The sequence below is a fragment of the Rhinatrema bivittatum genome, chromosome 4, assembly GCF_901001135.1.
Source record: "Rhinatrema bivittatum chromosome 4, aRhiBiv1.1, whole genome shotgun sequence".
Lineage (NCBI taxonomy): Eukaryota > Metazoa > Chordata > Amphibia > Gymnophiona > Rhinatrematidae > Rhinatrema > Rhinatrema bivittatum.
The window spans coordinates 339433836-339456814 of NC_042618.1; the positions used below are offsets into that span (position 1 = coordinate 339433836).

General features: G+C 46.5%; 1 protein-coding gene across 2 annotated transcripts in view; it reads left to right on the plus strand.

The window, feature by feature from the left end:
- Window positions 1-364: 364 nt before the first annotated feature.
- WBP2 (WW domain binding protein 2) overlaps window positions 365-22979 on the plus strand; it is a 73017-nt gene continuing 50402 nt past the window's right edge. For both annotated transcript variants that reach the window (XM_029600479.1, XM_029600480.1), the window contains exons 1-2: window positions 365-476; window positions 12077-12185. In XM_029600479.1, coding sequence (XP_029456339.1) covers window positions 418-476; window positions 12077-12185 — 168 coding nt within the window. In that variant the 5' untranslated portion in view covers window positions 365-417. The remainder of the gene's footprint in view (window positions 477-12076; window positions 12186-22979) is intronic.

The following is a 22979-nucleotide window of genomic DNA, read 5'->3' on the forward strand; positions in this document are numbered from 1 at the left end:
TTCTAAAGTATTTTATTCGGAGCAAATACTTTTGTTTTCCACTGTATTTCCCACAAGAAATATAATAAAAATCTATCTGCTGCGAACGGTAACCTCAAAGCTTGAGTTCTTTTGCTACAACTTAGCTCCCTAAAGGCTTAAGACAGCCTCACTCATCCTTACGCTTCATATTTTCCTCAAGAGTTATTAGGAAAATCAGATATAAATTTAAAGACACAAGCTGATCAATTCCGATGATATCACAGCCCAGTAGGCATGCGCACACATAGAGGAAGACCTTGCGTCATGTATGTTTAGAATATTCGTAGCGCGTTATCACGTGCCATCACCGTTATTTCGGATTGGTTGTTAGACACAGGGTGGGCGGGAACGTGGTCAGGTGAACTCTGAACCTAGCGGCGGCCGAGCCTGATAGACATGGCGCTAAACAGGAACCATTCAGAGGGTGGCGGAATCATAGTGAACAACAGCGAGAGGTGAGAGCTGACATTACGCTTTCGGGGAGCCTGCTGTAGGTTTTAATAGACTGTGGCAGAATAAACTCCCGTCACAGTCTGGCAGCTGGCTAACCCTCCTCACCACCGAGATAAATGTCTTGCTACTACGCATGTCTATTCTGGCTGTCAAGCACTCGTCGGGGGGTCACGCCAGGAGTCTGGGGAAGTTGGCGAGGAAAGGTTTAGTCTGCCCCTGCCTCCCCCAGTGTTACATAACGGGAACTCTCGCGACTCTTCCGTTAGCTGCGCGAGGGTCTGTCAAAAGCACGTGCCACGCCCCTTTCGCTTAGTTTCCATTGGCTGGAACCTGTGGGGCGTGGTTCTGGAAGAGAGAAGAGGGAGGGTGATGGCAATTTCAGGCTGCAAAGTGCAAACTTTGTAACTGGAGTTCAAGGGTATAATAGCTGCAGTTATATCTGACAAATGCAAGGCTTTTACGTTGCGTGCACATCTATGTGATTTGGGAGTGGGGTAACCAAACTCTTCCCCTCGCCCCGCTTACAATGACAAATTTCTTACTTTGCGTTTACAGTTAATTGATTCTTACACACAATCTTTATATAAATCATAAGTTAATTATTCATGCCCAGACAAGCCAATAAAATGCTTGATGCTACAAACTAGACTTAGTGGTAAACTGAGAAAACGACAAAAACAACCTTACTAATAGAAATGTTAGTACTAAGCAACTATTCTGTGCTATGTATGGCGAAAGAGAAGATCATCAAGTATGTATTTGTAAAACTTATAACCCACACCTCCAAATATCAAAATGTTCAATGCAGCATACAATAAAAGCATACTTAGGCAAATTTAAAAACACAACACAAACCACAATTTGAATATACAAACCATTTGTCATCCATTACCAGGAGTTGTAATCGGAGGCCATGACAATGTGGCCTAATGATACAGAAACAGTCCTGATTGGGTACCAGTCATGTGATTAAAAAACTTCCAAGCTCACAGCATGCAAACTTCAGAAAGAAGCTGAAACATTCTGTAACCTGGCTTGGCCAGATTTAAGAGTTTTGCACCCATAGGCAGAGTTGGAGAGTGATGAGATTGGAAAATGGGGAGTTCCTTTCCCCTCACCCCCACCTAAAATCTCAGAGTGTCACAGCAGTACCCCTCTGAAGTGGATTGCTAGTGCAGGGTTCTCCTTGGCACAGTTGCATTCTTTTTTGGGCTGGGTATTTGGTGCTGTCAAAATTTGGCACCCTAGGCAATTGCTTATGTTGCTTATGCCTATGCCTACCGCTGGACGTGCTGTTCACCTAGGACACGGAGGAGTACTTTGAGAATCTGCATGAATTCCAAAGGAAGCAGTTGGAGGAGCAAGAGAGGAGTGCGAAGGAGGCCCTGCGGAGGATAGGGAGCTGCTTCATTCCTTCTTTACGGGGGTGCGGATGGTGGGATGATAGGGAGATTTCAGGCTGTTTCTGGGGCCTTTTCCGCCCCGAGACAGGACACAGCCAATTCACGGGGCCCTAAGCCACCAGAGACATGCTTCCTGCAGCTGCTTGGAAGCCCGGCCAGCGTCCGCTTCCTCCTCCACCTCCTTCTCTTCCAAGGGCGCTCCATGGCCACCACACAGCTATGGCCCAGCGCTCCATCAAGAAGCCACTGCTGCTTCCCGGCTCCAGTGTTTTCTGTCCACTACACCTCAGCACTCGGCATCCTGGTCAAGCTATTCCCAGCTCAGAGCCGCGTTATTTCCTGGGTGCCACAGCCCAGTATGGTATTCCCTCTGCCAGGCTGTACACAGTAGAATTAAGCAACGAGTGCCAGGCCCCGGAGCAGGAGCGACCTCTTCTCCCACAGAAGGTGAGCCCTAGGTGAGCTGATTGGCACAAGACATCACTGGAACAGATGAGAGGATTCCGTCGGAACAGGCGAAAGAGCCGATTGGCATAGGACTGCCAGCGAAGGCAAAAGAGCCGCTGTGAGAGGTAAGGAGGTAGAACTCCCTACTCTTTTTCCCTCCCATTCACCAACCTCCAACCAAGCTAGATCCATTGCAGGGCTTCCAGAGAGGGTAGGGGTTAATCGCAGAACCTGACCAGCACAGGATACCATCGATGCAGGCGAAAGGATACTGCAGGAACCTGCGAGAGAGCAGCCATAAGAGGTGGGGAAGCAGGAATCCCTACCATTCACCCTCCCGTTCACCCACCCTTGGTCTTTGGTCCTACCGTTCACCCTCCTGTTCACCCACCCTTGATCCTCGGGTGGCGCTGCTATGGTAGTCAGATCAAAGGCGCCGGCCGGTAGTCATGCCGTCAAAGATCTAACCACCTCAAACCCGGATGTTAGATAGCAAGTGCTATACCGGGGTACAAATTATATCGCAATGACAGAGAGGAGCACTCGGGAGGACATGTGGCGCTTTATGTCCGGGATGGCATAGAGTCCAACAGGATAAATATCCTGCATGAGACTAAATACAAAGTTGAATCTTTATGGGTAGAAATCCCTTGTGTGTCTGGGAGGACTATAGTGATAGGGGTATACTACCGTCCACCTGGTCAAGATGGTGAGACGGACAGTGAAATGCTAAGAGAAATTAGGGACGCTAACCAAATTGGTAGTGCGGTAATAATGGGAGACTTCAATTACCAAAAGTACATAACGAGCAGGAACTGCACTTGAAGCAATTTCGCAGAACACACAAAGTGCAGATAAGAGTTCAATCCTGACAGGACACTCACAAAGTGTGTATAAATCACAGTTTTTTTATTTCTCCAATATGGCAACTCCACTGAGTTATACAAGCAATAGCTTAATGGCGTCCCCCGACACGGTCCCGTGTTTCGCCGCGGGCTGCATCGGGAGGGCTCGCCACCAGGAATTCACAAGCAAGCTGTAAAACATAAGTATACATCAGGACAACGAAACAGGACTTACAACCAACCATAATGTAAAAAGTGTACAAAAAGTCATAACATACCTGACAGCAAAAGTACTTGAAAGGTGACAGGGAGCGCACTACCCTTAACCACTGACAGGTATTTAAAGCTGAATAAGGGCGCCAAAAACCTACAGGAGAGCCAATCACGTGGGTCAAAGAACCCCGTTCATTGGTTCCCGTTCCTGTAGTGCACCGCAGCAGGAATGCAGACCAACCTATCTTAGTTTATCAGAGCTCTAAGTGAATAGAAACTCTAAGTGAATAGAAACCATTCAATCTCCCGGTTCAAACCCTTCGGAGACACTGAATCTAGAGTGAAGATCCAGCGTTGTTCAATCCGGCCAAGCTGTTCAGAATAGTTACCACCACGGGGCGGCCGCGGAAACACCTCAATCACACTGTATACAAGGTCTGAAAGGGTATGCGATTTTTTTATCCAGTGATCAACGAGGGGTTCATTCTCTCGCGAATGGCGAATATTAGAGCAATGCTCTATAATTCGGGTTTTCACCATGCGAGAGGTTTTCCCAACGTAAATCAAAGGACACGGACAGGTGATAACATAAATCACACCAGACGTAGTACAATCAGAGTGAGAGCGTAACTGAAAATTTTTTTGAGAGACTGGATGGGTGAAACAGGTAGTAGGTGACGTATAAGACGTACATCGACCGCACTACCCGTGCGGTCGATGTACAGTGTGTTCTTATACGTCACCTACTACCTGTTTCACCCATCCAGTCTCTCAAAAATTTTTTCAGTTACGCTCTCACTCTGATTGTACTACGTCTGGTGTGATTTATGTTATCACCTGTCCGTGTCCTTTGATTTACGTTGGGAAAACCTCTCGCATGGTGAAAACCCGAATTATAGAGCATTGCTCTAATATTCGCCATTCGCGAGAGAATGAACCCCTCGTTGATCACTGGATAAAAAAATCGCATACCCTTTCAGACCTTGTATACAGTGTGATTGAGGTGTTTCCGCGGCCGCCCCGTGGTGGTAACTATTCTGAACAGCTTGGCCGGATTGAACAACGCTGGATCTTCACTCTAGATTCAGTGTCTCCGAAGGGTTTGAACCGGGAGATTGAATGGTTTCTATTCACTTAGAGTTTCTATTCACTTAGAGCTCTGATAAACTAAGATAGGTTGGTCTGCATTCCTGCTGCGGTGCACTACAGGAACGGGAACCAATGAACGGGGTTCTTTGACCCACGTGATTGGCTCTCCTGTAGGTTTTTGGCGCCCTTATTCAGCTTTAAATACCTGTCAGTGGTTAAGGGTAGTGCGCTCCCTGTCACCTTTCAAGTACTTTTGCTGTCAGGTATGTTATGACTTTTTGTACACTTTTTACATTATGGTTGGTTGTAAGTCCTGTTTCGTTGTCCTGATGTATACTTATGTTTTACAGCTTGCTTGTGAATTCCTGGTGGCGAGCCCTCCCGATGCAGCCCGCGGCGAAACACGGGACCGTGTCGGGGGACGCCATTAAGCTATTGCTTGTATAACTCAGTGGAGTTGCCATATTGGAGAAATAAAAAAACTGTGATTTATACACACTTTGTGAGTGTCCTGTCAGGATTGAACTCTTATCTGCACTTTGTGTGTTCTGCGAGACTTCAATTACCCCAATATTGACTGGGTAAATGTATCATCGGGTCACGCTACAGAGATAACGTTCCTGGATGGAATAAATGATAGCTTTATGGAGCAATTGGTTCAGGAACCGACGAGAGAGGGAGCAATTTTAGATCTAATTCTCAGTGGAGCACAGGACTTGGTGAGAGAGGTAATGGTGGTGCGGCCGCTTGACAATAGTGATCATAATATGATCAAATTTGATTTAATGACTGGAAGAGGAACAGTGTGCAAATCCAAGGCTCTCGTGCTAAACTTTCAAAAGGGAAACTTTGATAAAATGAGAAAAATTGTTAGAAAAAAACTGAAAGGAGCAGCTACAAAAGTGAAAAATGTCCAAGAGGCGTGGTCATTGTTAAAAAATACCATTCTAGAAGCACAGTCCAGATGTATTCCACACATTAAGAAAGGTGGAAAGAAGGCAAAACGATTACTGGCATGGTTAAAAGGGGAGGTGAAAGAAGCTATTTTAGCCAAAAGATCTTCATTCAAAAATTGGAAGAAGGATCCAACAGAAGAAAATAGGATAAAGCATAAACATTGGCAAGTTAAATGTAAGACATTGATAAGACAGGCTAAGAGAGAATTTGAAAAGAAGTTGGCTGTAGAGGCAAAAACTCACAGTAAAACTTTTAAAAATATATCCGAAGCAGAAAGCCTGTGAGGGAGTCAGTTGGACCGTTAGATGATCGAGGGGTTAAAGGGGCACTTAGAGAAGATAAGGCCATCGCGAAAAGATTAAATGATTTCTTTGCTTCTGTGTTTACTGAAGAGGATGTTGGGGAGGTACCCGTAATGGAGAAGGTTTTCATGGGTAATGATTCAGATGGACTGAATCAAATCACGGTGAACCTAGAAGATGTGGTAGGCCTGATTGACAAACTGAAGAGTAGTAAATCACCCGGACCGGATGGTATACACCCCAGAGTTCTGAAGGAACTAAAAAATGAAATTTCAGACCTATTAGTAAAAATTTGTAACTTATCATTAAAATCATCCATTGTACCTGAAGACTGGAGGATAGCAAATGTAACCCCAATATTTAAAAAGGGCTCCAGGGGCGATCCGGGAAACTACAGACCGGTTAGCCTGACTTCAGTGCCAGGAAAAATAGTGGAAAGTGTTCTAAACATCAAAATCACAGAACATATAGAAAGACATGGTTTAATGGAACAAAGTCAGCATGGCTTTACCCAGTGCCAGTCTTGCCTCACAAATCTGCTTCACTTTTTTGAAGGAGTTAATAAACATGTGGATAAAGGTGAACCGGTAGATATAGTATACTTGGATTTTCAGAAGGCGTTTGACAAAGTTCCTCATGAGAGGCTTCTAGGAAAAGTAAAAAGTCATGGGATAGGTGGCGATGTCCTTTCATGGATTGCAAACTGGCTAAAAGACAGGAAACAGAGAGTAGGATTAAATGGACAATTTTCTCAGTGGAAGGGAGTGGACAGTGGAGTGCCTCAGGGATCTGTATTGGGACCCTTACTTTCCAATAGATATATAAATGATCTGGAAAGAAATACGACGAGTGAGATAATCAAATTTGCAGATGACACAAAATTGTTCAGAGTAGTTAAATCACAAGCAGATTGTGATAAATTGCAGGAAGATCTTGTGAGACTGGAAAATTGGGCATCCAAATGGCAGATGAAATTTAATGTGGATAAGTGCAAGGTGATGCATATAGGGAAAAATAACCCATGCTATAATTACACAATGTTGGGTTCCATATTAGGTGATACAACCCAAGGAAGAGATCTAGGTGTCATAGTGGATAACACATTGAAATCGTCGGTTCAGGGTGCTGCGGCTGTCAAAAAAGCAAACACAATGTTGGGAATTATTAGAAAGGGAATGGTGAATAAAACGGAAAATGTCATAATGCCTCTGTATTGCTCCATGGTGAGACCACACCTTGAATACTGTGTACATTTCTGGTCGCCGCATCTCAAAAAAGATATAATTGTGATGGAGAAGGTACAGAGAAGGGCTACCAAAATGATAAGGGGAATGGAACAACTCCCCTATGAGGAAAGTCTAAAGAGGTTAGGACTTTTCAGCTTGGAGAAGAGACGACTGAGGGGGGATATGATAGAGGTGTTTAAAATCATGAGAGGTCTAGAACGGGTAGATGTGAATCGGTTATTTACTCTTTCGGATAGTAGAAAGACTAGGGGGCACTCCATGAAGTTAGCATGGGGCACATTTAAAACTAATCGAAGAAAGTTCTTTTTTACTCAACACACAATTAAACTCTGGAATTTGATGCCAGAGGATGTGGTTAGTACAGTTAGTATAGCTGTGTTTAAAAAAGGATTGGATAAGTTCTTGGAGGAGAAGTCCATTACCTGCTATTAAGTTCACTTAGGGGCGGATTTTAAGAGCCCTGCTCGCCTAAATCCGCCCAAATCCGGGCGGATTTAGGCGAGCAGGGCCCTGTGCGCCGGTGAGCCTATTTTACATAGACCTACCGGCGCGCCCAGAGCCCCGGGACTCGCGTAAGTCCCGGGGTTTTCTGAGGGGGGCGTGTCGGGGGCGGGCCCGATCCGCGCGGCGTTTTCGGGGTGTGTCGGGAGCGTTCCGGGGGGCGGGCCCGGGGGCGTGGCCGCGCCCTCCGGACCTGCCCCCAGGTTGCGTCCCGGCGCGCTAGCGGCCCGCTGGCGCGCGGGGATTCACGTCTCCCTCCGGGAGGCGTAAATCCCCTGACAAAGGTAAGGGGGGGGTTTAGACAGGGCCGGGCGGGTGGGTTAGGGAGGGGAAGGGAGGGGAAGGTGAGGGGAGGGCAAAAGAAAGTTCCCTCCGAGGCTGCTCCGATTTCGGAGCGGCCTCGGAGGGAACGGGGGTAGGCTGCGTGGCTCGGCGCGCGCCGGCTATACGGAATTGATAGCCTTGCGCGCGCCGATCCAGGATTTTAGTGGCGCGTATCTACTAAAATCCCGCATACTTTTGCTGGCGCCTGATGCGCCAGCAAAAGTACGCCAAATCGCGCGGTTTGAAAATCTACCCCTTAGAGAATAGCCACTGCCATTAGCAATGGTAACATGGAATAGACTTAGTTTTTGGGTACTTGCCAGGTTCTTATGTCCTGGATTGGCCACTGTTGGAAACAGGATGCTGGGCTTGATGGACCCTTGGTCTGACCCAGTATGGCATTTTCTTATGTTCTTATGTAATAGGGCCATCAACATGCATTTGCATGTTGCGGGCGCTATTAGGTTCGGGGGGGTTAGACGTGCATTTTCAACCCCTTACTGAATAAGGGGCAACACTAGCGCGTCGAAAATGCGCGTCTAATCGCGGGTTAACAGTGTGCCTGATAGCAAGCTTAAAAACTAAGCTCTAGCAGTGCAATCATTAATGACTCCGACTCCATTCCCATCTTCCAGACAGTACTTCAACAGTTCTCGTTGGTAACAGTTCTCGCGCAGACCCGATCGTTCGTACCAACAGTTCAGAACACCATCATATTCCACTTATCAAAGGCCACAATCACATCAGCCTCAACAACAACAACAAAGGAGAGGCAAACTGAGATCTCAGAGACAACAAACACAACAACCAGCAACCCCACTAAAAACGACACAATCTTTTTAAGTTCACGGCCGCCACCACTCCCTCCAAAAGCACCCCCAGGAAGAATCATGGCACATTTCTCCGTCTGGGAGACCATAACGTCAGACCAATGGGTGCTAGAAATTGTAAAGAACGGCTATCAACTTCGGTTTATAGCCAAGCCCATACTTACTCATTTGTCCATTCGAGTGCCACAAACATCATCCCTAACTCAGCCAAGAAATAACTTACTTCAAAAACAACGGGTAATCTGACAGATTTCTCTGATGGCCCATTTCAAGGGCTTCTATTCCCCATATTTCCTAATTCCCAAGAAATCCAGGGGCCATCATCCAATTCTGGATCTTCGGGAATTGAACAAATTGCTCATCAAAGAGAAATTCAAGATGGTATCATTAAAATAAATTCTTCCCCTCTTACAACCAATGATTGGATGTGCTCCATAGATCTGAAGGATGCATATACCCATATTCCAATCCATCCATCCTCATGGCAATACCTTTGTTTTCGACATCATGGCAATACCTTTGTTTACAGACATCAGCATTACCAGTACAAGGTTCTTCCCTTTGGCCTTTCAGCAGCACCCAGAGTATTCACTAAATGCATGGTGGTGGTGGTGGTCTACCTTCGGCAGCAGGGTATGACAATCTTTCCATACCTGGACGATTGGTTGATAGTAGCCTCGACTCCAGCCCTATTGCTGGAACATCTTCAACAAGTAATCACTTGTTTACAACTTTCAAAAATCAACGTTGCAACCTACTCAAATTCTACAGTTTATTGGAGTTTGCCTGGACACTACACGCAACAGAGCGTATCTCCCAAATGACAGAAAACAGGAAATGTGTCACCTGCTACGTTCCCTACATGCAACACAGTATCCTACGACTCAGAAATCAACAGTCTTAGGCCATATGGCAGCAGCAAATTTCACTGTTCCCAACACAAGACTACACATGAGACTCTTACAGTGGGGTCTAAAATGCCAATGCAAGCAACACTCGCAACCGTTGACGAAACGTCTATTGCTCACATCCCAAATGAAAAAAGATATAAATTGCTGGCTCCTCAAACCCACACTAGACAAGGGAGCGTTGTTCAACCCCCCCACCACACAATGCAGTCCTCACCACCGATGCATCGCGCAAGGGCTGGGGAGCACATCTAGACCTGTTTGAAACACAAGGCCTATGGTCAGTGACTGAGCAGAAACTTCAAATAAATTTACTAGAACTCAGAGCGATATGCAATGCCCTACAGACCTTTCAAACATACCTGCAGGGTCGAAGAGTCATGATCTACACGGACAACCAAGTAGTGATGTTCTACATAAACAAGGAGGGTCCGGTTCCTGGTCCCTCTGCAAGGAAGCCCTCCAGATCTTCCACCATGCACATCGACATTCCATACATTTGCAAGCCACTTACCTTCCGGGAGTGGCCAATACTAGAGCAGACAGGTTGAGTCGCATATTCCACCGACACGAATGTTCACTCATTCCAGAAATAGTACAAGAGATCTTCGTTCATTGGGGTGTTCGGTAAATAGACCTCTTTGCCACAGAAGCCAACATTCAATTTCCACGGTTCTGCTCAGTTCGACCCAGTCACCTGCAAATTGCTCAGGACGCCTTCCTCATTCCGTGGACAACCAATCTCCTGTATGCCTTTCCATCGATTCCACTTATCACCAGGACAATTCAAAAATGCATAACGGACAGAAGTCAACTGATCCTCATTGGCCCAGACAACCATGGTACAGCTATCTCTTATGCCTTGGATTCTGCGCACATGAAATACCTCACATGGAAAGTTGTTTTTCTCGAAGCAGTAACATCCACATGATGGGTTAGTGAACTTCAAGCATTAGTTCACTACGATCCATACCTACAATTTTACCACGACAAAGTGGTACTCAGAACTCACCCAGCTTTTCTGCCAAAGGTAGTCTCACAATTCCACCTCAACCAATTCCACCTCAACCAACTTTCTTCCCAAAGCCTCATTCTAATGACAGGGAGCGCTTATTACACACACTGGACTGTAAATGTGCATTGGCATATTACAAGGAAAGAACACAAATGGATGCTCGAGCATCTCAGCTTTTTGTCTCCTTGAAGTGCAGCATCGTATGCCTCGCTGGAAAATGAGTTGAGCAGAAGTTCCTCAAGAACTCCCCAATAACCTAAATCAAACAAATGGGGTTGAGTGTTACAATCCCCCTGCATCAAACTGCATCTAAGAAATGTCAGTCAACATCGGCACTGTTAGCGCTAGTGCCTTGATGCACTCGATGCATGGTGTACCAATGGATGCACTCAATACAAGGTACCCTGATGGATGTTCATGACACGCCAATGGACCTGCTTGATGCACAGTGCTCCGATGGATGTGCTCGATGCATGAAGCACTGACAGATGTGAAGCACTCAACCACTTTTCACCATGATAATTATCTTCCTAAACCTGCATACATTTAAGTAATATTACTCAGATTACCTGTATTATAATGCTTACAAAAATTGTTTGTAGAAGCATAATAATTTTGTTTGTTGCCTGTCTATTTAACAACATGCATCCCATTTCTTATGTACTTTTAGCAAATCTAGCAGATTCTCCCCATGCTTTATTAGAAAGCGGTATCCTTAATCCACTCATAGTTTAACCTATGGATGCTGTAAAGTTCCTGCCAAGTACAGGCCTGCCTGCATCTGTGTACATGCCCTTATACTGGCAATCTCTTGCCCACCAAATTGGTTCTCGTTTTGCTTTTGGGCAAATACCTAGCCCTGCAAGCTTCTCCTTGTTGGTTTCTAGGAACATTGAGATCCCACACAGCCCAAGGGTCTTACAGTTCCTAGAAATGTCCCTACAGACCAAATACAAACAATACTGGAATTGTCGAGCAACTAGAGACAAAGCTAACAAATTTAAAAGTTTATTAACAAACAATAAGAATAGTGAACAGAAAAAAGATGTACGGTAATTTGCAAATAGCCAGCAGGTAAAATAACAAGGATTCATATAGTTAACACTGTCTATACAAGTTTCATTGTACTTGCCAGTGCCTGGGAAGGTCAGGTCAGGCTGTCCTCACAAGGAAGTGTAGAACCGGACTGGACTTTTGCACAGATCTGGTTTCACTGACTCCTAGCCAAGCCTGGATAATACTAGTGAGTTCTGGGCTATCCCCCACTAGTACAGATACTATACAACCAATGATAGCCCAAGCACTGGCTTCCTGACCAATCACTTATACTTTCTTGAGGAGACTGGGGGAGTACACATGCCAAACATGTGTGACCTGGCATCACAGTCAATGATTTGAACTATTGGCATGCATGCTGGAGTTTGTGTTTAACTTTGATATGCTTCTTCCAACCATGTATCTCCTTTATGCAAGTTACTGTTTAGAGCAACTTCTAGATAAAATATATTTTATTTCTTCAAGCCTTCTCATGACATATGACCATGTAGAGATTACATTCAGTGATATGGAAGTCACACACGACTCTTTCAGAGGAACCAAGAAAGGAAGCCTCTTTCTTACGCCTTACAGAGTAAGTGGTGGCGACACAACTTTTGTTTCAGACTAGCACATTTTTAATTGGAGGGGTGGAGTGGTTTAACAGGAAGTTTTATCCTCCTCCTCTAGCCATGGCCATAACATTTTTATTTTCCCAGTAAGATCAAGAGTCAAAGTGTTAACCTCCCCATATCTCCGTTTCAGCCAACAAGCCAAGAAGCAACCATCCTCAGTTTGTTTGATCTTAGCCATAAAGGCTAATTGGTCAATAGTGTAGAAAGAGCAAGACTCAATTAATGGAAATTTCTTACCTGAAGCCACAGATTTTTAGCAGCCACAAAAGATTATATTAAATTCTGTTAAGTTTATTTTGGTTCATTTTGTGTTATGTAATACCTAATTGATTCAATAACAAATCTTTTGATCCTTGTTTCCCTGTATGTACCCGGATCAATCCAGACAGTGGGTTGAGCCTCCTGTCCAGCAGATGGAGATAGAGAAAAAACTAAAAGGGTATCCTATATGAGGACAGTGCTCACCCTGCATCCCTTCAGTATTTCTCTATCCAGCAGATGCAGATGGCAGACCCTGCGGCTCCCCTCTAGACAGCTAGATTGTTTGGGAAAGTCTTCTTTCTCCCTCTTTCTATCTTATTTGGATCAAGCAAGTACTTAATTTCTAGTTTCAGTTAAAAAAAAAAATCAAGTTTTCATCTTCTGGTAGGGAGCAACAGTGTTTGCCCCTTGCTCTTACTGGGTGCCTAGGGGGGCTTTGCCCTTTGAGATCCTCAGCCTAGCACCCTACCCGGTGACCTGCCTGGCTAGGGGTGAAACTGGTGGTCCCTCCCCCGCGCAGACCCAGAGACGAAGCATACCTTGGGTCTGCTGCAGAGAAGTTCATTCCTCTGCTTCCTCAAACTTAACAAGTTAAAAAAAATAAATAAATAAACCTTCCACCGGGGGAAAGAGCGGGTAGCTGAACTTTTTCTCTTCCCTGCTCTCAGCCAGGCACTGGCAATTCTTGCCGTCTCACACGCGGCAGATCTGCCCCTCCCCCTCTCTCCCTCTATGCCTCGATCGGCCTTTTGCCTAGCATGTGGAGAGCTAGGCAAACGGCGGACATTTTGGCTCCACACCTCGCTGAAGATTCTGAGCCTGATGGGGGAAGGGACCCAATTTTTCCTCACTCCAACCCTCCCCCCCCCCCAATTTATGCCCCGTGGACCCTCCAGATGCCAGTTCTGACAGTTGCCTGCCTGCCCTCCTCCTGCCAAGGTCCCTAGATCGGCTACAGTGCAGGGACCCAGGACCCCAGACTTTCAAGGGGGGAACTGGGTTCGGGTGGTCCCAGGGGTTCCGGACCCACCGGCCCCCACTGATCCGCCTGCTCCAATCCCAGACCCCGACCCGGATGCCGATGTCCTCACTCTGAATCCACCGATAGAGGGGGACGACCCCAGAGTGTTGCGTCTCTTCCAATGTGAAGAGCGGGATCCGCTTATACCCCATGTTCTGGCCAAGTTGGGCACTGCGGTAAGATATCCCCGAGGGCTCGCCGACAACGGGCAAAGAAAATCCAGGCCCTACGGGCTGCAAAGGGAAGCTCGTATGCCCCTCCCTCGGAAGCTCACTCTTCCCCGGGGCCTGCAAAACAGCTCCCTCTCAAGGCGTATCGAGCGGCTTCGATGGAGCTCACTTCCTCCAGGCTTGGGGGTGACAAAAGTGCTAGGCCTAAAAAACATGGAGCCAGCACTAGGAGCGCGAATCTGCGTCTGACTCAGTTGCAGTGTGTTTCGGCTTTGAGCATTGGGAATCCAACTGCGTCGACACACAGCAAGGCACATGAAAAGACGAAGCATTCAAAGCATGAAGAGTCGCGTCGTCGGCGTGCCGACTCAAAGCAAAGAACATCGGAATTGAAAATAAAAAAGTCGAAGCCGACGCCACATGTATCGACTTCGAAGTCAACCACTCCCAATGCAACCAGCGATGCTGACGCACTTAGCGCCAGTTTCCTCAGACTTGGAGCACATGCATCGCCATCCTTCATCGACGCAGTCCAAGAGACCATCGACGCATACGACGACGCACTCGAAGCAGATCCTGAAAAGGGGAGCGCAGACTCAACCACAAGCAGAAAAACGACTAAAGACGGACTTTTTTCAGGATTCCTTGGTCCAACACCATACTCCTTCACCAGGAGTGAGCACCAGGCAACCAACTCGCCTGTCATGGAGCCCACAACCCACTACACATTCCCACTCATCGTTAGACAGCGATTTGTTGACGGGATCTGAAGCAGAGTGGGTACGAGTCACGTCTCACTCATCACATTCTTCAGCCTCTTCTCAAGTTTTTTCGGACCTGTTGGACCCCGCTAAGCGGCGTGCATCCACCCAAGGTCTGCAGGAACCTTTCCAGGACAAACAACTCCCAAGTAGGGATTGGCATAATAAACAGCCTTCTCGTCCACCACCGGACTCAGATATCCTTGCGGCGGCACTTCCACCACGTGGGGAAGAATCACCCAAAAAACGGGCAATGCCTCCGGAGACCCGCCAAGCGTTCACCCAACTTTCAGAAGCTCTTTCAGGATTCTTCGAAAGTATGCAGGCTACATTCACATTGCCTCCCTCAACACCAAACACTAGGCCTCCATCGCCAGAGCCTACAGCAGTGCCATCTCCTGACAGGCATAAGTCTTCGGTACCGGATATACCATCACCGAAACTTCGGCAACGTAAGACAACACCTGCACCGGTTTCTCCAATGCCAACATATCTACCAACATCTCCAGACACTTCCACGGGATATCCTTCCGACCCCCCCAGAAGAACCGGCAGAACCCTAGTCCCCACCGGAAGACCTGACTTGCCCCAAGTTTCTAGAAAGCTTGGATCAGTTCTTCATCTCGAGGTACAGAAGGTTCCAGACCCTAGAATGGAGACATTAGATCTCTTAAAGATATTTGATCTTCCATCGGAGCCTATCTCACTTCCATCTCATAAGGTTCTTGATAGCGTACTGGAGAAGTCATGGGAGACTCCATTTGCGATCCCGGCAGTCTCCCGAAAGACAGATCTCAAATATAAGATGAAATCATCCCCTACTATTCCGTGCTGCAGTTACCGCACGCTTCCATTGTGGTGGAGTTGGCGTTACACAGGTTGAAGAAAACACGCTTACATTCCGCTACCCCTCCAAGTAAGGAGTATCGATGCTTAGATGAATTTTCAAAACGTTCATTCCAAGCATCTATGTTAACCACGAGAATTAATCAACATCAGTTCTATATCGTGCAATACTTGCATGAGGGCCTACAAGCATTGAAACATCAGCTGCCGTTATCAGATCCAGCAAACCCGCTTCCACAACCCATCCAAGATATGGAGGAGGGAATTAGGCACTTACTACGAACGGTTTACAAGGCGTTCGAAACCTCATCACGAGCGTCGGCCTCAGCTATTGCAGCCCGTCGCATGGCATGGCTAAAATCCAGCGCCATTCGTGACGATGTGCACGAAAAACTGGCCAATTTACCCTGTAAAGGAGACAACCTTTTCTGGACACGATTCCAAGAGACTGTGGCCCAATTAAAAGAACAGTCGGTGGCGGTGCAGAGTCTAATGCATCCTCAATCCTACGCAGCTTCGTCCAGATGTTTTTACATGTCCTCTCGAAGACCGACATTTACCCGTCAACCTTACCGTCCATACGCATCTTACAGGCCACAGCCGTACCAACCACCACTATGAGCAGCGCCTCAGCAACAGATACATAACCGCAGGGGTCGCCCTCGTGCTCAAAGACCTCAAGGACAACAAACTACCCTGGCTCCCAAAACTCCTTCCTCTTTTTAGGAGTTGCTCACCCACCTCCACTGCCACCTTTCACAGCGGGAAGAATACAAGCGCACATCCATGAGTGGAAGATAACTACAGATCGATGGCTGCTGGATATAATTCGACACGGTTACAACCTTCAATTTACAACATATCCTCCACTTCCATCAAATTACACCAGAGGGAGAACGTCGAACCAACATCAATTGAAAATAGAGATTGCCTCGCTATTACAACGGGCAATACAACGTTTCTCTCCTTCCTCCCTCTCTATGGGGGTTCTATTTTATTTTATTTATTTATTTGGTATTTTTTATATACCGATATCCGTTTGCACATCGTATCGGTTAACATGGAACTAAAATGGCATCACCATGAAACAATAGTGAGGCCTTTACAAGGAACAGGAGCAACAACTAGGTTAAATAGACTTATATAAGGAACAATGTACAAGAACAAAGTACAGGGAACAATGTACAAGGAACAAAGTACAGGAACAATGTACAAGATTGATTATATATGAGGAGGTTATTAACAGTTTAAAGTTGACATTGAGGAGTAACGTTATTTACAGGATGACATTGAGGAATAGCGGATGAAAGTGAGATGTGTTGAGGGACATCAACGGATAACATTGATAAGGAGATTTTGAAAGGCAAAGGAAGAGGAAAGAGGTAAGATTGATTAATTGGAAAATAGAGAAAGCAAAAGAAGATCGGAAATTGGATATATACATGTGGATGACCATAGTGAAATTCTAATATTTACAGCTCTGCAAATTTACAATTATCAGTGGGAGGAAGTTGCTGGAAAGGCTTGTAAAAACAGCCAGGTTTTCAGTTTTTTTTTTAAATTTAGGGGTAGAGGTTTCTGTTCGTAGATCCAGGGGCATGGAGTTCCATAGAGTGGAGTCTGCGAGGGAGAAAGCTCTTTTTGTTGTGGTAGTGAGTCTGGTGGATTTGACTGAGGGAGGGCGGAGCTTTCCTTGAAGAGTGGAACGAATTGGTCTTGTGGATATTTCCTAATTCCCAAGAAGTCGGGATCTCTTCGCCCCATTCTCGATCTCTGAGAACTCAACAAGCATTTACTCAAGGAAAAATTCAAGATGATCTCCCTCAAAACCATTCTTCCTTTGCTGCAACACAAAGATTGGATGTGTTCAATCGATCTGAAGGATGCGTACATGCACATCCCTATGCATCGGGACTCCTGGTGTTACCTATCCTTCCTGTTCAAAACTCAACACTACCAATACAAGGTCCTGCCGTTTGGCTCTCGACAGCACCCAGAGTGTTTACAAAGTGCGTGGCAGTGTTATAATTTGTGGTAGTTGTGAGTGGATCCTTGGGCGGAAGGCAGATGACCACACCCCCGGGGGAAGATCCCGAGAGGGACCACTGGTCAGACTCAGAGGTTGGAGTCAGACACACACTAGTTCTTTTATTAAACAGTATATAGAACCACCAGAGGTGGCAGTAGTGAGCTGGAAGTGCCCGGCTGGGCTGTAATCCCTCAGATACTGGAACAGCGATCCCAGGATGGCTGAGCTGTAGAGAAACTAAATATAGTGAGTTGGCAGGGTATGCAGAGTTCCGGTACCGAACCTTGATAGTAACACTCACACAATAGTCTCATAGAAGTAGTCCAGGTGTTGGAATGAGTTAGGCCCTCGAGGAGCGAGTACCTGGTTCCAGGGAAAGCTCTGAGAGAGAGATGATGACTCAATGGTGTGGTAGGCAGCGATGACTTCCAGGCAGAAAAGAGATTCAGCAACCAGTCCGGGAACATGGGCCCTTCATGGGTACTCCAACATAAGCTAGAGCTCTGGGCTCTAGCTTATGTTTTTGGAAAAGATAAGTTTTCTATTCCATAAAAGTTTCATCATTAAGTTGGAGTTGATGTTATATACCTTCAATGGTTTAAAAAATTTAACAAAAAATCTTCAAAAAAAAGTTTGTTCTGCTTAAAAGAGCGGCAGTTTGAAATGTAATTGAAAAGGGTTACTCCATGATTAAAGTTGAATGAGCAGTTACACTTGTAATAAGTGTACAATAGTTAAAACGCTGTGGCAGCGAATGTGTACAATAGCTCATATATGAGGGTTTACCTGAGTCAACAAATTACATTGGATATATGTAATTTTTTCTGGTTTGTTTCCATAATGTGCTGGGCCAGGCCTGGTATGGCCTGTAAGGCATTAAGTTGTGCCGGATCCATGGAGTTAGCAATCTGTTATTATTTGTGGTAGTTGTGGGTGGATCATTGGGCCGGTGGCAGATAACCACGCCCCCAGTGGAAGATCCTGAGAGGGACCACCGGTAAGGCTCAGAGGTTGGAGACAGACACACACTAGTTCTTTTATTAAACAGTATATAGAACCAACAGAGGTGGCAGTAATGAGCTGGAAGTGCCTGGCTGGGCTGTAATCCCTCAGATACTGGAACAGCGATCCCAGGATGGCTGAGCTGTAGAGAAACTAAATATAGTGAGTAGGCAGGGTAAGCAGAGTTCCGGTACCGAACCTTGATAGTAACACTCACACAGTAGTCTCATAGAAGTAGTCCAGGTGTTGGAATGAGTTAGGCCCTCGAGGAGTGAGTACCTGGTTCCAGGGAAAGCTCTGAGAGAGAGATGGTGACTCACTGGTGTAGTAGGCAGCGATGACTTCCAGGCAGAAGAGAGATTCAGCAACCAGTCCGGGAACATGGGCCCTCGAGGAGCGAGTACCGCTTCCAGACTGTGACCTGAAAAACAAAGAGAGAGCGAGGCCCCCGAGGAGCGGGTACCCCTGGTAAGTCCGAGGAGGCAGAGTAGCTTAGAACAAATCCCTTGCTAACTCGATTAGTTAGCGATTTCAAAGACCTTACATATCCGGTACTGATGATGTCAACCTAGGGGGACATCCCTGAGGTTTGCGCCACTGGTGGTACATTAGTTGGGGCCGCGTGCGCCCTTAGGCTCTTGTGAATCATGGCGGAGTGCAGTGTCGAGCCACTCCGGAGATGCCGGAGGAAGACGGCAGAAAGACACTGCAGCAGCCAACCTCCCACTTGAGCAAGAGGGAGTTGCCGAGGAGGGCGGAGTGGAGAGATCGGGCAGCGATGGTTACAACAGGCGGTAGTGGTGGCGTTCCTTCGACAGAAGGGTATCAAAATATTTCCTTATCTGGACGATTGGCTCATAGTGGCCTCCAGCTCAGAAACACTGAAACGTCATCTGCAGAACATATTCCAGGCAGAAAAGAGATTCAGCAACCAGTCCGGGAACATGGGCCCTTAAGAAAGCCTTTCCAGACCCCAAATGAACCCTAACTCACCATCAATTCACTATCAGACTTTAACATTACACTGAAAAACATACCATTGTAAATAATTCCTCTTTTTGTTAAAATTCCTATCTCCTATTTTCTTCTTTGGCTCCCAGTTGTGTACATCCCTGTTTTATTGTAACTGCAACATTTCCAATTTCACACTTGTCAAAGTTCTATTGTATTTATTCATTTTATTCACCCCTTGTTTAATGTAAACCGGCATGATGTGATGCATATCATGAATGCCGGTATTAAAAAACACTAAATAAATAAATATTCCAATGTCTACACAGATTAGGGCTCATTGTCAATTACGAAAAGTCACACCTTCAACCCTCTCAAATCCTACACTTCATAGGGGCTCGACTGGACACAACCAGGAACAGAGTTTTCCTTCCAGACGAACGGAGGATGGTTATCCGATAGGTCCTACAATCCCTCCAAACCACTCTCTCACCGTTGGCTCGTCAGGTACTAACGGTCTTGGGTCATATGGCGGCGGCCATTCACGCAGTGCCAAACACCAGACTGCACATGCGCCGTGTCCAAGGGGGTCTCAAGTGGCAATGGTGTCAACATTCTCAACCGTTAACATGGAAATTGTCCTTGACCCCAGTCATGATCATGGACATACAATGGTGGCTGAACAGAACCGCACTTACAAAAGGGGCCCCATTCACCCTACTTCCTCACAACACAGTCCTAACCACGGACGCCTCCCTAAAAGGATGGGGAGCACATCTTGACCATCTAGAGATGCAAGGCCTATGGTCCCCGACCGAGCAACATTTCCAAATCAATCTCTTGGAACTAAGAGCGATCAGGTACGCTTTACGAGCCTTTCTCCTCCGCCTGCGAGGTTGTCGAGTCATGGTCTACATGGACAATCAAGTAGCCATGTTTTACATAAACAAACAAGAAGGGTCCGGTTCGTGGAACCTTTTCAGAGAAACGATCATCATTCTGGAATGGGAAGCCCGCCACTCCAAGTTCAGGCGACCTACCTTCCCGGTGTAGCCAACACCTGGGCGGACCGCTTAAGTCGGATTTTTCATCCGCACGAATAGTCACTTCACCCACAAGTGGTACAACAGATTTTTGCAAAATGGGGACGTCCAACCTTGGACCTCTATGCCACGGAATTTAACAGAAAAGTAACACACTTCTGTTCCATATGGCCGAGCGATCACAGAACAGCACATGCCTTCCTCATTCCTTGGTGGGAGGGACTGCTTTATGCCTTCCCCCCAATTCCGTTAATCACCAGAACAATTCAGAAATGCATGGCGGAAGGAGCACAACTTATTCTCATCGCACCAGCGTGGCCTTCACAACCATGGTAGACTCATCTTCTACAACTCTCCGTAACGGACCCACTTCGCTTGCCCAATCGGGAAGATCTTCTCTCGCAGGAAGAGGGAACTCTCCTACACCCGCTGCATGCCTTCCTCCATCTAACGGCATGGAGATTGAACGAGTCCTCTTGACCGAACAAAGCTTATCGTCAGAGGTACAGGACATAATCATAGCATCCCGAAAACCTTCAACCAGAAGGAGTTATTCCTTCAAGTGGAAGAGATATAATGCTTGGTGTGCATCCCATCACATTGATCCATTAATTTGCTCCCCGGAGCTCTTATTGGACTAACTTTACAAATTATACATGACGGGTCTAGCCACAACATCACTCAGAGTTCACCTCAGCGCGATTGCACTTTCCATAGACCACATCAAAGTTAACCCATATCAGTACACCCGACTATATCTCGTTTCGTCCGAGGTCTGACACACTTACGACCCCCAGTATCCAAGCCGCCAGTAGCATGGGATCTCAATGCAGTTTTGGAGCAGCTCATGCTTTTTCCATTCAAACCAGTGGAGTCTGCTTACATCAAATACCTAACCTGGAAAGTCGTATTCCTGGTGGCAGTTACGTCAGTTTGTAGAGTCAGTGAGTTGCAGGCTCTAGTTCACTATAGCCCTTACCTTCAGTTTTTCCATCAGAAGGTAATCCTCAGAACTCATCCTTCATTCTTACCAAAGGTGGCCTCTCAATTCCATCTCAATCAAACGATAGAGCTTCCTACATTCTGTCTGAAATCACATCAAATTGACAGAGAGAGACTTTTATACACACTGGACTGTAAAAGGGCACTGGCATATTATAAGCAAAGGACAACATCAATGTCCAGAGCGTCTCAGTTATTCGTTTCCTTCAATCCGGTTGCCCCTGGACTACCGGTAGCTAAACAGACCATTTCCAGTTGGATTGCTCAGTGTATCCAGTACTGCCACCACAAACAGAACTCTCCTCTCACTGTTCATCCTAAAGCGCATCAAGTTTGAGCGGTGGCGGCTTCGGTGGCAAACCTCAGGCATGTCCAACCAATAGACATTTGCAAAGCGGCAACTTGGTCGTCTCTACACACGTTTACGTCCCACTACTGCTTAGACAAACACACTGCCGAGGATGCTAAACTGGGACATGCGATTCTCACTCGCTGAAACATTAGTTCACTTAGTTGACTGCCACATGGATGGGATCACACTAACCAGTCAATTCAGCTTTATAATACAGCGTGATCGGGAGCTTCGGACTCCCATGACATCATGGCTAATTCAGCCCTGCTATCAACGGGAAAAAGCAAATTTGCTTATCGTAAACGGTGTTTCCGTAGATAGCAGGATGAATTAGCCATGCTGACCCATTCACCTCCCTGCGCAGTCGACGTTACGCCGTATCCGGCTTACGCTTGCTTTTGTACAGACTGAAAAGATTCTGTCTTCCTGCGTGGGAACTCACGCACAGCCTCAGAGACAAACTTCTGAAATCTACTTTGAAGTTCTGCCTCCCGGGCCCTGTTAGACAGTTCCCATGACAGCATGGCTAAATCATCCTGCTATCTGCGGAAACACCATTTACGGTAAGCAAACTTGCTTTTCCCGTCAATCAGTCAGTGGAGCTTCCTGCGTTTTCTCCTGAAGACATTGTATGTATGCCTGGCGGTGACCTCCGGCATCTTGATGTAAAGAGAATCCTACTCCAATACTTACAGGTTACTAACGAATTTCGCATCTCTGATCATCTCTTTGTCCTATGGAGTGGCACAAATAGAGGTAACAAGGCCTCTAAGGCTACCATTGCTCGCTGGCTGAAGGAGGCCATTGCGTCAGCTTATATCTGTCGTGGCCGGTCGATTCCGGAGGGCTTGAAGGCCCATTCTTTGCTTGCACAATCTACTTCTTGGGTGGAGAGTCAGTTGGTCTCTTGTCAGGAAATCTGCAGAGCAGCTACTTGGAAGTCTCTGCATACTTTTGCTCGTCATTATCGCCTCAACGTCCAGGCGCCAGTGTTTGGCTCCTTCGGCAGGCAGGTGCTTCGAGCGGGTTTGTCTCGATCCTCTTTAGGGAAGCTTTGGTACATCCCACTGTCTAGACTGATCTGGGTACGTACAGGGAAAGGAAAATTGGTTCTTACCTGCTAATTTTCGTTCCTGTAGTACCATGGATCAGTCCAGACTCCCGCCTGGGCTGTGGTTTCTTTTTGATTCGTCCGCGCGAAGGTTTCTTCTTTTTTCGTTTGGTTCTTAACAGCATTTTGGTTCCAGTTACTTCCTATAAGAACTTCAAGGCACTGGAAGTCTTTCTCAACTGGATATCTATGTAAGAACGGTTCT